Here is a 16,235-nt window from a genome sequence, read left to right as displayed (position 1 = left end):
GGAACCATGGTGATTATAATCAGCATGAACAGTCACTAGTCTCACAGGTAGCGATAGCACTCCAGCATCAAATCAGATCCAGAAAGTTCTGGATCCAGCTCTGTTTTTCTTCTGCCTTGTATTCTCAAAAATCCAGGCGAGACAGACATCCTTTGTAACATGTCTATTTTCAAATTGTTCCCTTGTCAACATTGTTTCTCTGTTTCAGAGGTATGAGATGAGCAGTATGTATACTCCAGACAAATTTGTTTGTCCTCCAGACCACCTTTATATATCTGTGAATCTGCAAATTCAGTTTTCCTCACATATTTGCAAAATAATGAATGAGACGCCTCACATCCGAGTTAAAAGTGTTTGAGCAAAGTAGCTGAGTAGATCTTTGGTGATTTTCTACATATTAGGAAAGCTTTTGTTTTGCTTATTACACCAACGTTCCCATTCATTCACTATGTGTTGGAAATGGTCCTAAAAATGACCTCTTAGCCTGCTATCAATAACAGCATTTTAAAAAACAGCCAATTAATACCTGACTGCTCCTTTGAGAGTCTTATGTTACTTAAATTCTTGGAAAGAAGAAAAAGTACCTCTTGGAGATGTATTTAATCAACACAATACTAATTAAAGTTGAAAAATACCCCTGAGATTCTTACTACTGGATAATGAAAAATCTGACATGAAGAACATAGTAATAGTAAAATGATGCTGCTCCAGAGGGCACATTTTCACTGCAGTTCTAAGCAACTGTCTGTCCAGTGCTATGCTTCATTATTCTCATTTCAGAGGTTTAGAGCGCAAGAGAGATGACAAGATAAACACGAAATCACCTGCTGCTACTCCTTCTCTGAAAGACTCTCTTAAGTCAGGGTGGGGAGTAGCATTATATGTAATGTCCCCCCCCATGTATCACAACTAACCTTCAATTTCATTATTAAGTAGAAACTGAAGATATGTGAAATACTTGTTATTCAACAGAAATACTGAGAGATACAAGTAGTTTAAATCACCGGATACGATTTAAGCCATTATGTGTACACTGACCTGCAATTTCATAGTCAGAGTATGATACTTACAGCCTCTACCTATCATCCCCTCAAAAATAAGGTCCAAGAAAATGCTGCTGCTTAGGTTTTTTCTTTGTAAGGCAACAGGTCAAAATTAACAAAACAAATGAAAAAGGAAATTCACCCCCAAGTCTGAATTAGTTACTTTCAGATTAATTTGGTCAAGAATAATTATAATAAGGCTAAATGCACAAAGGAATAAACTTGTTTTGGCCAAGCATGACAGACAGGTAGAAACACAGTATTTTTCATACTCCTAGTACACTTGATGTGAACATATTTTTTAATTTCAAAACCATCTGTTTACCATTAAATGTTATAATTTGCCTTGCTGTTAACAAGGTGAATTCTAGTCTTACCAGTGCTGCACCAGCATCAAGATTTTTCACCATCTTTAGCACAATTTTATGTTGCAATTCAGCCATTAAATTTCTTTACCTCTTTAATCAACTTCAATTCCTCTTACTTCTCACCTCCTAAAGAGATTCCTGAAGCACATCAATATCGAAGCTTTCAAACCAATGACTTTTTATGTATTTATTTTCATTGATGAGCTTGGGGAATCTTGTGAGCTGCCGCTAATTACGTTGAATCATCTTGCAAGAGCAGTAACAGAGAAGATTATTTCAGCACACTTTTAGATAAAAATACAAATTAAAAGTAAGTTTTTACTTATTGTCCTCTGTTGAAGATTTATTTCTTTTCCTGAATGTGAGTAAACATTACTAATTGAAGCTGCATTGTATTCCCTTCCTCGTTGTAAGACGAATTGTGTAATAAATACATCTCCATATACTATGAACACTTACAATTGAATCAATAGTAACCAACAGAAAATTAATATAGTCACTGTCTTGGAGAAAATGGAAAAGCGGAAACAACACAGGAAGGATCAAGATCTAATACAAATGACTAAACACAAATTTCCATTCTTCTCTGATTCTACATCAAAAATTAAGCAAGCATTAAAATGCAGGAAAATATTTTAGATTAGCCAGAGATATTAAATGACATTTTCATGTCAAAGAAATAATATAATGAAATTTTGAGGTAGAGATCAAATGTTTTTAAGGGTGTTTTAATTAGTCTTCTAAATACTGCTTGAGTAAGAAATTAGCTAGGACGAGAAGTGTCCTTCTGGAAAACAGCTTGGTTTAGAGATGGGCTCCTTCTGGAAGACTATGTCAATGACCTAATTAGATGAAGCAGAATAAAAGAACTAAGCTGTTGACCTAACATATACTTCACGATGTGGTGAAACTAAACAGAATTAGGAGGTACCAAGAACTTACCACGTAATGAGTTGTAGACCAAATTAACAGACAAAGTAAATGAAAATGAAAAAAAAAAAAGGGGGGGGGGGGTGTGCTGAGAGCTGGGATATCCAGATCTACAGCTCTTGGCATCTGTCCAGACTGGAACCTAAAATTCCTCCTAAACTTGAGTCTGGTCAGGACTCGTTTTCAACTCCTTGACAAAATAAACAAACAAAAAACATATACACAATAGGAAAGTGTCTATTTCCTAATACCATGGAATATTATGGAGTTCTCACAAGGTAATTAAGTATTCTGTGTATATTAGGAATGACAGAGAGAGATGATTGGAGAAGACTGTGCATTTATATTAGTGTTCAAGTTCAAATTAGGATTGGAATTTCAAAGTGAGCATCTCCAGCATCTACACTACTGCACCCTGTCCAACATCAAAATTATCCTGGAGCACACAAACTGGATTTCTGTTAAACACTAATTTCACATACTACTAGATATGTAGTCCACAGGACCAGACTGGAAGTAGCCTCAAAATAAAACTGCTCAAAATGCGCACAGTACTGTAGATGCTGGTTTGTGAGCACCAAACATTTTATTCTACAAATAGATTTCCACTGGACTGTACTATTTGCTAATGTAAACAGATCTATAAATGGCTGTTGCAGCTTCTTGGATCCTGTTCTTTGAAGCCAGTAGACACAGAAGAACTGTTGTCAATACATATGACAGGATAAAAATTGGTTATTGAAGTTTTAACTTATTTGAATGGAGTGGAAAAGGGTGTTAGAATTCTCATTGCCAGAGTATAACTGACTGTGTGTTACCCAAAAAACAACTCAAAACCAGAACACATCAGTTTGATGCCTCCAGCTTCTAACAGTTGCTTTTGCTACTTCAAGCAAGAGCCCTTGTCCAAATTATGCTTCAGCAGCAGCACTGTTGTACTTTCAAGATTTTTAAATCCACAAAATCAAGTAAGACTCATCAGAGAGCTTGAGGTTAAGGATCTTTCCTGACAAGTACTCTTAGACTTTGCAAAAGCTCTGTAGATTTTTCTGACCCTGCTGCCTCTGATTTCTGGAAAGGACATGCATATTTTTTTATCTTTATATCCAGCAGATTATTGCATGCTAGTATTTAACGACCAAAGAGACAGGACCAGGGACTGACCAAGCATATAAACATAGGATAAAAGGCCTTTTACTCCTGATACAGTACTCAAATCCTGTCAGAATAAGCGGTCAAAGCCGAATCTAAGTGTTCTTGCAAATGTGCAACACAAATAGAAAAAGAACCACCTCTTAAAGAACAAAGTGTGCTTGGGTGGCTGAAAAAGCTGATGCCTGTAAATTCAAAAGCAACTCTTTCTTCAATCAAAGTAGACTGAAAAAAAATGAGAAGAAATGCTCAATGCCCCTGATTTAACATTCAAAAGGGCTTTTAAAATGTCATATACACGTTGCATATACCCACTTAAACAAAATTACATATAGGAAAACATTTGAGGAAATTTCTTAATACCGGAATTTTAAATTTGCAAAAATCAAACAACTTCTAAGTAATAGAAATAACATTCTTATTGGAAACCCAGCAGGCACAGCCAATGCCCAGATAATTGCAGTCAGTACACAGCAGAGGTCTGAGTCTGTAAGCACAGTTTATCAAATCATAATATTAACTCTGTTACTCAAGTAGCTTTTACTGGTACAGTATAATAAAAGCTTTTGCCTACAAGTATAAAACATACTGAATTAAAACCTGCCACAATTGTCATAGGAGAATTGTTGCTCTAAAAATCAGTGAAAGTCTGTCAGGGAACTACTTAGTGCAACAAAAATCTGCTCTTGCAGCCTGTGAAAATAAGTATATAGGGGCCTGGAAAGAGTTTGTCTGTTGAAAAGTAGCAAAGATGAGTGGAGGTTTGTGGAAGACCATCAATAAAGTGACAATCTCTAATAAGGTGTTGGTCAGCATTAGTGATTGACCTATCACAGGATCTTGGTATGGCCAGGACCCATTCTAACCATAACAGGAACCCTGTGAACAGAAATTTATCAACTTTTAAATAAATGCAGTCTTCATCAGGACGTGCACAGCACTGCACAGGATGTCTTAGATAAGGGGAAGAAGAGTTGTTTTTTCAAGAAAAATTCAATCATTTATTCTCTATCACTTCCCAGTAGACTGCTCTGTGGTACCAACGTTCTCTTCTGTAAAGATTTTCAGCTTCACAGTATACTTCTTAAACTCCCCAGTGTAGTTGCAGTACGGGAGATTGAAGGATGTGAAGGCAATAAATGAACTCTTCAAAGATGCACATCATCAGTTTTATAACTCTTCATCTTTGCACACAGTATTTTGAAGGCATTCTGTATTGTCTGCCCATACACACGCAGATATTGCTGGTATTAGAAGTAGTTCTATTTTCTGTGTTATGTTCTATGGAGCACCCACCAGGCATTGTAATCTTCTTAAAAGATGCATGATCACACTTACACCCCTTTGGCTTGCTTGAAAATTCAAAAGAGGCAGGCAACTTTTACTATATAAAAAGGACACAGCGCTACTAAGTGAGGGAGAAAGAAACATAGCTGGATTAACATTTACCAAGATCTACCATCTACCAGATCTACCATTGACCAACAGAAGCCAGAAGATGTAATCTTTTTGGATTTCAACATAGCTTTCAATACTGTTTCTCACAGTATCCTTCTGGACAAAATTTCCAGCGTGCAGTTAGACAAGTACACAACACAATGGGTGAACAACTGCCTGATGGGTCAGGTTTATAGGAAATGGGATTGCATCAGGCCAGCAGCCAGGCACTGGTGGGGTTTCCCAGGGCTCTGTTTTGGGGCCAGTTCTCTTCAGTGTTTTTATAAGTGATCTAGACACAGGACTTGAATGCATACTAAGTAAGTTTGCAGAAAACACTAAATTAGGAACAGCTGTTGAATCTGTCAAGGGTAGAGGGGCCTTGTAGAGTGATTTTAACAGACTAAAGGGCTAGGCAATCACCAATTACATGAAATTTTAGAGTAAGTGCCAGATTCTGCACCAGGGAAAGGCTAACCCTAGATTTACGTACAAGTTGGGGGACAAGAGAGTGGAGAACAGCCCCAAAGAAAGGAATCTAGGGATTCTGATTGACGTCAAGTTGAATGGGAGTTAACAGTGTGCCCCAGCAGCCAGGAGGACTAACCGTACCCTGGGGTGCATCAGGCACAGCACTGCTAACCAGTCCAGAGAAGGGATTGTCCAGCTCTGCTCTGTGCTGGTCCAGCCTCCCCTCAAGCACTAAGTGCAGTTTGGGGCCCAACAATGCAAGAAGGACATAAAACTATCAGAGTGTCAAAAAGAGAACTAAGATGGTGAAGGGCCTAGAGGGAAAGAAGTATGAGGAGTGGCTGAGGTCCCTTAGTTCGTTCAGCCCAGCGCAGAGCAGGCCGAGGGGAGGCCTCGTGGCGGCCTGCAGCTCCCTCACGAGGGGAGCGGAGGGGCAGGCGCTGAGCTCTGCTCTCTGGGGACAGCGACAGGACCCGAGGGAACGGCATGGGGCTGGGACAGGGGAGGGTCGGGCTGGGGGTTAGGGAAAGGTTCTGCACCCAGAGCGTGGTCGGGCACTGGGACAGGCTTCACTGAAGCAAGTCTGCCGGAGGTTCAAGAAGCATTTGGGCAATACTCTCAGACATAGAACCACCCAAAAATCAGGACTTTTGTGGACCTAGGAGTTGGTCTCCATGATCCTTGTGGGTCCCTTCCAACTCAGAATAGCCTATGAGTCAATCAAAACTGGAAGAGTAAGACAATCAGTCAGCAACCCATTTCATTGTACATGTAAGCTGGAAAATATAAAGCAATTTCTCCCTCCTTCCCCCCCAGCTGCTTCTTGAAATGTTTTTTTCAAATGGGAGAAGGAATAAAGAACAAAAATTGGAAACAACATGAATAGAATATTTGCCTAATAAGATTTGAGACTACGCTCTGCAACCAGGTTAGAGGGAAAAAAAAAAAGATGGAATGACTCAGGGTAACATCCCTCCATTAACCTTAATTAACGGTTTGCTGCCAGCACCTTTTTTTTTTTTTTTTTTAAGGTAGAACAGTAACTTTGTGCTATATTTTTAACTATGAATTAGAGGATGAGAAAAACATGCTTTATTTTACGAGCATAGAGTTGTTCTTCAGTAAAAACATTAAAACTTTCTAAATTCTGTAAAGTGGAGAAATTATTTTAAAAGGTATTTATGAATTCCAAGGGCTTTGATGTTCCCCAAATAAGTATGCATAACCACATGTTAATTTATAAAATTGAACTGACCAGATTTTCTTTTTACTAATGAAATGCATCACTTCACAGCTTTAATTTCAATGTTCATTTGAAATAACTGCACTGCATATTAGTCAACTTATATGCAAATCTGGCAAGTTCTACATCCATTTCATTTGTTTACATCATCTTCATTTCTACTTTATATTACATTATGAAATTCCAAACACTATAGCACAAGACTGAAATATTACCACTGAAATGTTATTTTGTTCACCCTGATGGGAAAACAGAATGATATCTACATTTAAAATATCAAGTTCTACTGTAGCTTGAAATACAGGCAGTCTAGTATAACTCTTTTTCTCTCTCTTCTGTACTGGTAAACTCAATAAATATGCAGAAGGTTATGGTCTGATTCTCTCTTTTAGCTAACCGTGGGAAAGAGAAGGGCTCACAAAATGGTAAACAAATTGAGTAACACGATATAGGGGAATAAATAGTCAGTAGAAAAAGGAAAAGGAATTTTTTTTTTATTAGAGGATTTTAATCTTACCGTGCTACAACTAAAAACTGGTCAATCTGACGGTCAGTAAGGGGGCTATCTGGATCCCATACTTTTACTTCCAGCTTTGCCTGTTCTCTGTCATCTAATTCTCCTGTCAAAAGGTAGATGGGACAAAACACTTATTACTCACAATGTTTTTCTCTGTGTACTTCTTATGCTATGTTTAAAAGTGACATTGTACATTTATATATACACACACACATGCTCAAAAAGTACTTAATAATCAGCAGTTATCCATTTATATTTCATACTGCAGTGTCAGTAAAATAAGTATCTTCCCTTAACATCAGCATTTGAATTTGTTTTAAGGACACAGTCTTAGGAGTAGTATCAAAGAACTTTAATAAAATGTGATTATAAACTTGAAACCAAAATGTAAATAACCAGTGGGGTTTTTAAATTGCTTCTCAACTATATCAAAGTTAACTTCACTGAAGCCACATTAAAATTAATTTTACACTTAACCAGCTTTAGCAATTAAAAATCCTATCCAATTTGTATTCTGAATACACCCCCAAAACAGAAATTGTTATGAAACAATGCTACCTACTATATTTATTTCTTTTTCACCTCTTGCTCTCAACCACTACATTATCTGTATTGTTAACACCAATCATACTATTAAAATTGATGTTTGTTGACTAGTTATACCCACTCAGAAAGTGATATATAACGCTACAGCACAAGAAAGTTACTATATACGACATAATCATTTCCCAAGTCCATTTGAATGAACAGAACAATCTGTGTATGTGCATGTGACTGAAACAACAGTGTTTTCAGAAATTTAACTTGCACTGTATTTGTTATTAAAATTATGTTATTTCTTGGAAGAACAGTAAAGTGTAAAGACATGACAATGATTCACATTTATATGGAAACCTAAATCTCAGCTTGGCTACTCCATCAGTAACTTCTACTGCAAAATGAGAAACAAAAAACAGAGGCTCATTAGGTAGACAACACACAGTCTACTAGTATAGGAATATTTATCTATAGGACACGACCAACACCAACATAGTAAGGTGCAAGAACAAATGGCAAGTGCAGAATTAAAGTCATCATCCACCTTTGATATTTTAGATTATAAGCATTTTCTTCCTTCACTGAAGATGTGAAGAACTTAAATGTTCAATTGGCCCCTAGAGCTTTTCTGAATTTTGTGAGCTACTGCAAGAATAAAAACCTGTCCTCAAATAGAGCCATGCCATGTACTTTGAAAAGCTAAGCAGTGCAGGTATCTCTCTAAGTACACAGAAAATCACTTCAGTCTGTTTTTTCTTAGGACTTAATGAAAACAGCCAGTCTAAATATGCATAGTACCACTAAGACATGAAAAAGCCTGTACACTTAGGAGTCTGGAAGCAGACTGCAAACCAAGCTCCTGTTCTTCTGAAATCTGATTGTACGTGGCAAGTTTCTTTAGTACATTCATTTTGAAAGGAAAGCGTGGTATATATTCATTCCTACCAAAAGCATAAGATAGAACTGCACCATGCTGTCTGGCTAATGGTTCAGGAATATTCTCAGAAAAACAAAGTAAACGACTTTCTTCTGATACACAGGCAACAAAGACTCATCTGCCTAATGGGACTTATGCTTCTGTTTAAGCTAATTCACATCCAGTACTGGAGACAAACTTAATTTCTAGCACTTGTGGGTAGGATTTTATGTCTATAAACTTATTCAATGGACTACACACTTGTCAATACATTCATTTTTTCCATCTGTGACAGACACATTGTGGGTGATGTTCTATATTTTATAAATAACCTCAGAGCACTTCATTTCAATCTGTTAATATATAGTTTTTAAGTATCTTTCATGTTACTTAACTGTTTCAGGACATCATATCCTGGAGATCTTAACTGTAGAAGTATGAGAAAAGCCAGGACTTGGACACGTCATGGTTCGCACAAAGAAAAACATCATACAAACATAACACAGATATTGAACCAAAAGATGTCACTCTCCTGAATCAAATTTTCAAAAAGATTTTTAAAATTGAACTACTACACCTTACTTCAAGTACATGTAATTAAATAATCATTACTACAAAATCGTTTTAACTGTTGATAAAGGCAAATCTGAAGTATTGCCAAACAAGAGTTTGTAATGGTAGCAATAAATATACTTAAATAAGATAAATGCAACAGAATCTACACCAAAAGAATCTATATATGAAATATAATGCAATTGTTGCTATGATATTTAATATTGCAAATACGTGAGACATGTGGGTTTCCAGAATATATGCAGTCTCTGCCAAAACGCAGTTAAAATGTATGCCTCATTCTTGATTTTCTACCTAAATGGCCGGTATTGTCACATAAACATGAAGAGAAGGAACCTAAGCAGTTCAAATCATGGGGGCAGTCAAGCAGTTCAGTAGAAGTCCTTGAATAAAACCCTCAAGAACAGAAATATGATGCAATTCCTTGGTATGTCCTGAAGGTTCGTATAAAATGATCATGTAAGATAAACAAGTCTTCTTTCCAGTGGTGATCTTCCAAAATTTTAATAATTTAAAGAAAAAAGTTTTCCTTGAGCTGTCTTTAACTATGTCTGTACCATACACTATAGATGGATTTTTTAATGTGGCAGACCCCTTTGAAGCTAAAACTTCATTTCTATCAACAACTCTACATTTATCATTTACATCGTTGAATTTGACGCATAGTTATAAGATATTCAAACTGAACAGGTATCAAAGTCGCCACAGTATTCATTCCTTATATTGTGAACAGTTGCAGATTACAGGACACAAATGGAATGAATGGGGGAGTTCTACTTTTAACATTTTCAGTGTTGCATCTAAGAAGGCTCTTGGGTTCTGTTTTGTAAGTGTTACCTTCCCTCACCACCACCAACACACCAATTATCTCCTTTGGCTTCTGAAAAGTGCTAGGCTAATTTTTTGAATGCCTGGTATGTCATATCAGTGTATCCAATTTATTTTGAGTACTACTTAAAATTTTATTATAGCCAATCTAATCCCAAAGAGTAATTTGACTGGAAAACATTAGTAAATGGCCAGAAATATGTCAATTTTTCTCCTCATCAATCATTTGCTATCCTTCTTCTCATGTTTTTTTCTTTTTAAAAAGCAAAACGTTAAGTTTTTCTTTAACAAAATTCAAGTTCTGCATTTCAGTTTGTCATTTTAATCAAAAGAAAACATGATCTCTCCCCACCCCGGCAAAAACAATTCTAAGTAAAGTTTTACAAAACAAAACAAATGAAACTTAAGCTATTAACCAAATGCCGTTAAGTCGAACTACAGGAAATTAAAGATCTACTTAATCCTTTAGACTTTGCTTGCTGCAGACAAATAGCCCCAAGGTAACTTGTACATTAGATTCAGAGGGTCTCTGTGTTGTTCTCAGAACATATCCAATGAAAACATGTTCTGTGAACATCTCTTCACAACACAATTCTTAGTTTTACAGATTACAAAGCCACAATACCGTATCCTTTTAAAAAACAAAATGGTTAAGAAATTGAGATATAAAATCTATAAAATTAAGTGTGAGGTAGGTGTATGTGTTTGTTTTCTAAATGACTTTCAGGGAAACAATGCCAATTCCACTTCTACTGACTCACAATTGTTGATGTAACTGACTGAAAAATAGCCAGGAGAACATTTTCTTTTCTGGTAACACTTATCAGACACCATTTTTTCTTCTTGTATTTTGTATAATTTGCACTATTTTTCAATTTTCTTCTTTTCACAAAGTAATTTAGCATTCACTTCGATCCAAACACCTAAACTAAACACCGGCAGTGCTCAGCTTTCTTTTATGATATGCAAAACAGAAGTACCACCTGCTTGATCCTTACTCACGTGGGGCAGAAAATCTGTAATCATGACTTTTTGGTCATAGTAAGAAGGCAGGTGTAGCCATGGACCAATTGCCACCAGACCAATAGTTTGTGCTGCAGAGTTTCCCCTGCTATGGAAATTCATCCAGCACTTCATAGAATCTCTTGAAATTAGCCATGAGGTTTGATTCATGCGTTAATTACCCATACTCACTAGACACCAAACACACAAACATGAAGGCCTCATAAATGTATCGGTATGTGCCAAGCATTAAGAATATAAGAATTAAGATATCTTAGCAGCCTTCAAGTAACTACAGGAGGCCTACACTGGGAAGCTGGGCAAGGTCTCTTTCTCATGAAGCACAGTGCGGCTGGAACTAGATGATCTTTAAGGTCCTTTCCAACCTAAACCATTCTATGACTCCATTAACTGATCTCACCGGACTCTTACCCTTTGTGCTTCAGCTTTACACCTGTGAAACAGGAACAGTATTTCTTCACTACATTGCAAGGATGTGAAACAGAGATTCCTTTCAGTTATAATTGAAATACAGGATCAGATTTAGGAGTTTTTACCAGATTTTGGCCAAAACTATTGGGCAGTATACTAACTGCAGGTAATCCTAAATATCTTTTCGAACACAGATTCATGTTCTATTTAACATCACAAAAATGGACAACCAACCACTGAAAGTGAGACTTGGATTTGTGAACCACCCTCTCGTGCTGACATTTAGACTGCTGACAAACTTTTTCTGTAACTTACTGGAGAGAAAAAAAGCATCACATTTTATTTTCTTGTACTGTTTAGCTAGGAACAGAGATCCAGACATTAAAAGTGCCTATCTAAAGAAAATCTAAACTTTCTCCTCTAATCACAAGTTCTTTAGTTCCCCTCTAGAACAGCCAACATATTTGTACTATATATAATGAAATATACATTTATACACAGAGGTTAATTATCACAAAACATCACACAGCTTTTTGCAAGCAACTGATGATGGAGGAGAGGGGAGAGCAGCATGTACAGCTTAACTGGGAAAGGTTACAAAATGCTGAAGTAATTGCCACTGGGAGAAGGAGTTCTAACATGAAGGATTGGAAGAAATATCTTTCAGGTGAACATAAAAACTTAATGAGTTTAACTAATGGCACTTAATGAGTTCAACTCTGCACACACTGAATTCATCGTAGACAGCTAGCTGGCTGATGATCTTAAGTACTTGAAATCACAACGCTTTTCACTATAAAAGCTCTGCAGCCAATTCTTATTACTCGTTTTTGACTTTTTTTCCCCCCCACATGATTTGTGATTCTTATCATTACTGGTTAATCAACAATCATCCAGAAAAAAATTCAAAAATTTATGTTCAACTCTGAAAAAAAAAAAAAAAATGTGCAAATAGTTACTTTAATAAGAGAAGCATGAGAAAGCTTAGATTATTTTAAAAGTGTAGAAAAATTACCTGTTTACTGTTCAACTGCAGAAGAATTTCCCCACACCCATCCCTGCTTAACTTGCCTGACAGAAGGATATCCAAGATTTCAGCTAGTCATTCAGATGAGTTCTATATTTATAGAAATGTTCTGGTAAAACTCAATATATGAGCATAATGCACGTATAAAGACTAGAAGTGAAAAAACAGTCTTTATAAAGACAGTATGTACAGAGACTACAAATCAAAGTTATCAGGTGATAGAAGACCATTATTGGCCTACAACAGGCAATTTAAACTGCTGCTGAGCATTTTCTAAGCCAATAAAACACGTACACTTCAATTGCCTCCTACCCTCTAGAGCTCTGGTCTATAAAAAATTCAGCCATTCTTCACTTGAGAAATCCTTTCCAAATTAAACTTCCTCCAACACCAAAGACTTTAGCACTCTCCCAGTGCTTGGTCTTGCGCTGCTTATAAATCAGAAACTGATGATCAAAAGGCAAGGTCTCACAAAGCACTCAAAAGAACTTTAATTCATCGAGTTTAAAAATCCCAGAATTAAACAGAAATAATTACTATTGAGCTCAAAACAAGCTAAACTATAAGCAGTCAGTATGACCAGCTTCTCCATAATGCAGCACCAAGAATGGCTGGAATGACTGTCCAGGGCTAGAAGAAAGGAACAAATAATGTTGACACTTTCTCAAAACCCTGCAGAACAGTATGCAAAAAAGGAACTTCCACAGATGTAGGAAAACAGAGACATAATGTCCTAAAACCAGATCATTCCTCACTTTGTAATCCTTATGTTCAAGACACTTTTAGGTAGAAACCCTACTGCTAGTCAGTCCTTTCATTTTAGCGTTTTACGGCAGTTCTAAAGGCAATGACCTAAATTAACGTATTGCATAAAACCACAAGTCCTACCTGAGTTCAAAGGCAAGGGCAAGTATTCAAACATTGAAGAGACACCAGAAATTCACTTTTATGTTGGAACTGGCTTTTTGTACTCCTTTGATATATATGAATACATCTGAACGGTGTGACTTGCACCAAGTTTTGTCCCCTCTTACCCCCATTTTAGTTGATATTTTGCTAAGTTTAGCACTGTGAAGTAGTCCAGCACTAGTGAATACACCATTTCCAGATTGAATACAGAGAGATTGTAGCAGTTTTTCTGAATTCCTGAAATAACAATACATGAAGTCATGCAGTTTTCAGGAAAATACAGTGAAAAATGATACTGCATATAACATTTATATGTAGTATGGTACAGTTATTATTTAATGATATTTAAAATACTTGTTTTGGAAAGAGGGATACCACAACACACAGACATTGTGTTCTTCAAAGACAGCCAACCAAAAACCCACACTACTAAATTATAGTAAGATCTGTGGTCCTGCAATTTTTTTTGACATAAACAACATTAAAAATATGTGAAGCCCCTTTGACTACAGTATGCTGAAGATGAATAGTCCTGTTTGCTTGCATAAATTTAAACCAAATATATAATTCAGATAGTAACTTTTTCTTTATGATGAAATGTATTTTGAATTATTCAAGTGTAAAAGCACATTTCATCTGCATTTGACATTTGTTTTTCATCTTAAAGAGAAAATCATTCTGTAAAAGTTTGTTCTTTTAAAAAATGGTTACAGTAAAATGGCAAAGGAAACAAAAAAAAAATGAACTTACAATAAGTCCATTTAGGCAAAGTTACTGAGGTAGAAAAATACAGCAAAGTCAATTAAACCCTAAGATGTTGTGTTACAGCCTGAAAGGCGATTTGCGAGTGCTCAGTGCAAGGCATTACTTGGGATAATAAGCACATACACAGCGTGCAATAAATAACTGTATCCTTTGTAAAGCCAGCTACCAGACAGAACTCATTTGGTATTTGAGCAACCTCAGAGAAGGCTCTATAGCCATTATTAATAAAGACATCTTTCCAACAGCAATCATTCACAATCTTCCTCACCAACAGCACAGCACAGACCATTCATCTCGCACTGCAACCAGCAGGCCAAAGAGAGGATAGCGATTTGATCATTTCCTTCAAGTTGTGGAAAAATAAGATGTTCATAATAAACATATGAAGAATGAGAACTGATGCATATCTCCTTAAAATGACAAATACAGCAGGTAATCATAGATCTCGTTAGGAAGGTTAAAACTCTGACTTCAAGTATACACCAACCTCAAGAAAAGTTTTTTACAACTGAGGACAGGGACAGAAAAAAAAAAAAAAAAGAAAAACCACTACTGCAACAATCCCCGAACAACAAAAAAAAAAAACATGAATAATTCCCCTCAAACTGTTGAACAGTTTTTATAAGATGCAATTACTGAGCAGCACAATTTCCAGCTCTTCTAGTTTATCATTGTCTTGTAACATGGAAGTTGAGAATGATCTGAAAATTCAACTCCAGGAATAGACAACTACCATATATAAAGAACCAACATCATAAATGTAATTGCTTGTTTGATTAAAATTATGTATGCACTTAACTAACCCATGGAGTTGTACCTAAATGCAACAAAAATTGTAAAAATTACTATGTAACCCAACAGACAGATGCATATTTTTGTTTCAAACCTATTTGTGTTACATTAAAGGCTTCATAAAACACCATGTTTCATAGAGCAGTGTCCTAATACCTAATTGAGCTTCTGTACTATGCGGCTGCAACACTAAACTACAGATTTACATTGCATTTGCTAAGTTAGGAAAAAGTAAGTGAAGTCTTTACTGAAAACAGGCACAAAGAGGCCATTTACACGTGTTCTGTTTAATTTATAATAAAATGGATTAAAGAGCCTATAAACACACATTTAATTGCCCAGCACATAAATCACCCAGCTCACTAGAAGAGACTGCCAAAAGAGAAGGGTATTATAACCTCTTAAAATTTGACACAATCAACATTGTAAAAGAGTATTTTACTATTTGTGATGACTGTGCATTTGACAGTTAATTGTGAAAAAAAAAAAATACTTCACTGAGTTTAGTAACAAGGAAACAAAATCTGCAAACCATACAAGACACAACCATATTTAAATCTGCTCAAGAAACAGTTCCTTCTGAACACGAGTTTTGACGGTAAGTCAAAAGTACAACCATGACAAACTCCATTTGAGAACAACATATATTTGAGTACACATAAATAGAAATTTTATTCTGGTTATTTATTACCCTTGTCGAGATTCATCTCATCTAATCTCTAATCTATTTTAGATGTCCATCTTCAGGTGAGATGAATCATGTCTAGGCATCATTTTTCTGCTCTGACCATAAAGGAATATTACTGAGTTAGCAGAATTGTACACTTTATGTCTGGTGTTCCATTGGTGTTCACAAGCAGCAGTTTCTGAATCTGGCTGCAGTATCCCTTGTTCCATCTTCTAACACTTAATTACTTACTTCATTAAAAATGGGAAGTCCTCATCTTCTACTTGAGAGTGTAACACTCAAAGATCTCTTTGCTTATGATCTATTTTGGATAATATTTTGAAATTGTCATTTATTTTGCTGGAAACTTAACAAATTTTTCCATAACTTTGAAGCCTCAATTCATTTCACACTGAACTTTCTGGAATGGATTTTTACAAGATTCTGGGGCATTTTACAGAAGGAAATACAAGTGAGGCACAAACATTTTCTTCTACTGAAGAAAACATTTTCTTCTTCTTTCTTGCTCCTGAAGGTAGTTCCAGTATCAGAAATTAAACATTGCTTTCTGCGGTCTAAATCTCAATAAGGTATTCTTGAATATACAGGAAATCTGGTTTTAGACA

General features: G+C 36.1%; 1 protein-coding gene across 6 annotated transcripts in view; it reads right to left on the bottom strand.

The window, feature by feature from the left end:
* Positions 1–16,235, bottom strand: part of MTA3 (metastasis associated 1 family member 3) — a 139,977-nt gene that overhangs the window by 79,444 nt on the left and 44,298 nt on the right. For all 6 annotated transcript variants that reach the window (XM_066993765.1, XM_066993767.1, XM_066993766.1 and 3 more), the window contains exon 7: positions 7,162–7,264. In XM_066993765.1, the coding sequence (XP_066849866.1) occupies positions 7,162–7,264 (103 nt within the window). The remainder of the gene's footprint in view (positions 1–7,161; positions 7,265–16,235) is intronic.

This window comes from Anser cygnoides, chromosome 3, assembly GCF_040182565.1.
Source record: "Anser cygnoides isolate HZ-2024a breed goose chromosome 3, Taihu_goose_T2T_genome, whole genome shotgun sequence".
NCBI classification, from domain to species: domain Eukaryota; kingdom Metazoa; phylum Chordata; class Aves; order Anseriformes; family Anatidae; genus Anser; species Anser cygnoides.
The sequence above is the reverse complement of the archived record's forward strand: the minus strand, read 5'-3'. Positions and strand labels throughout refer to the sequence as shown.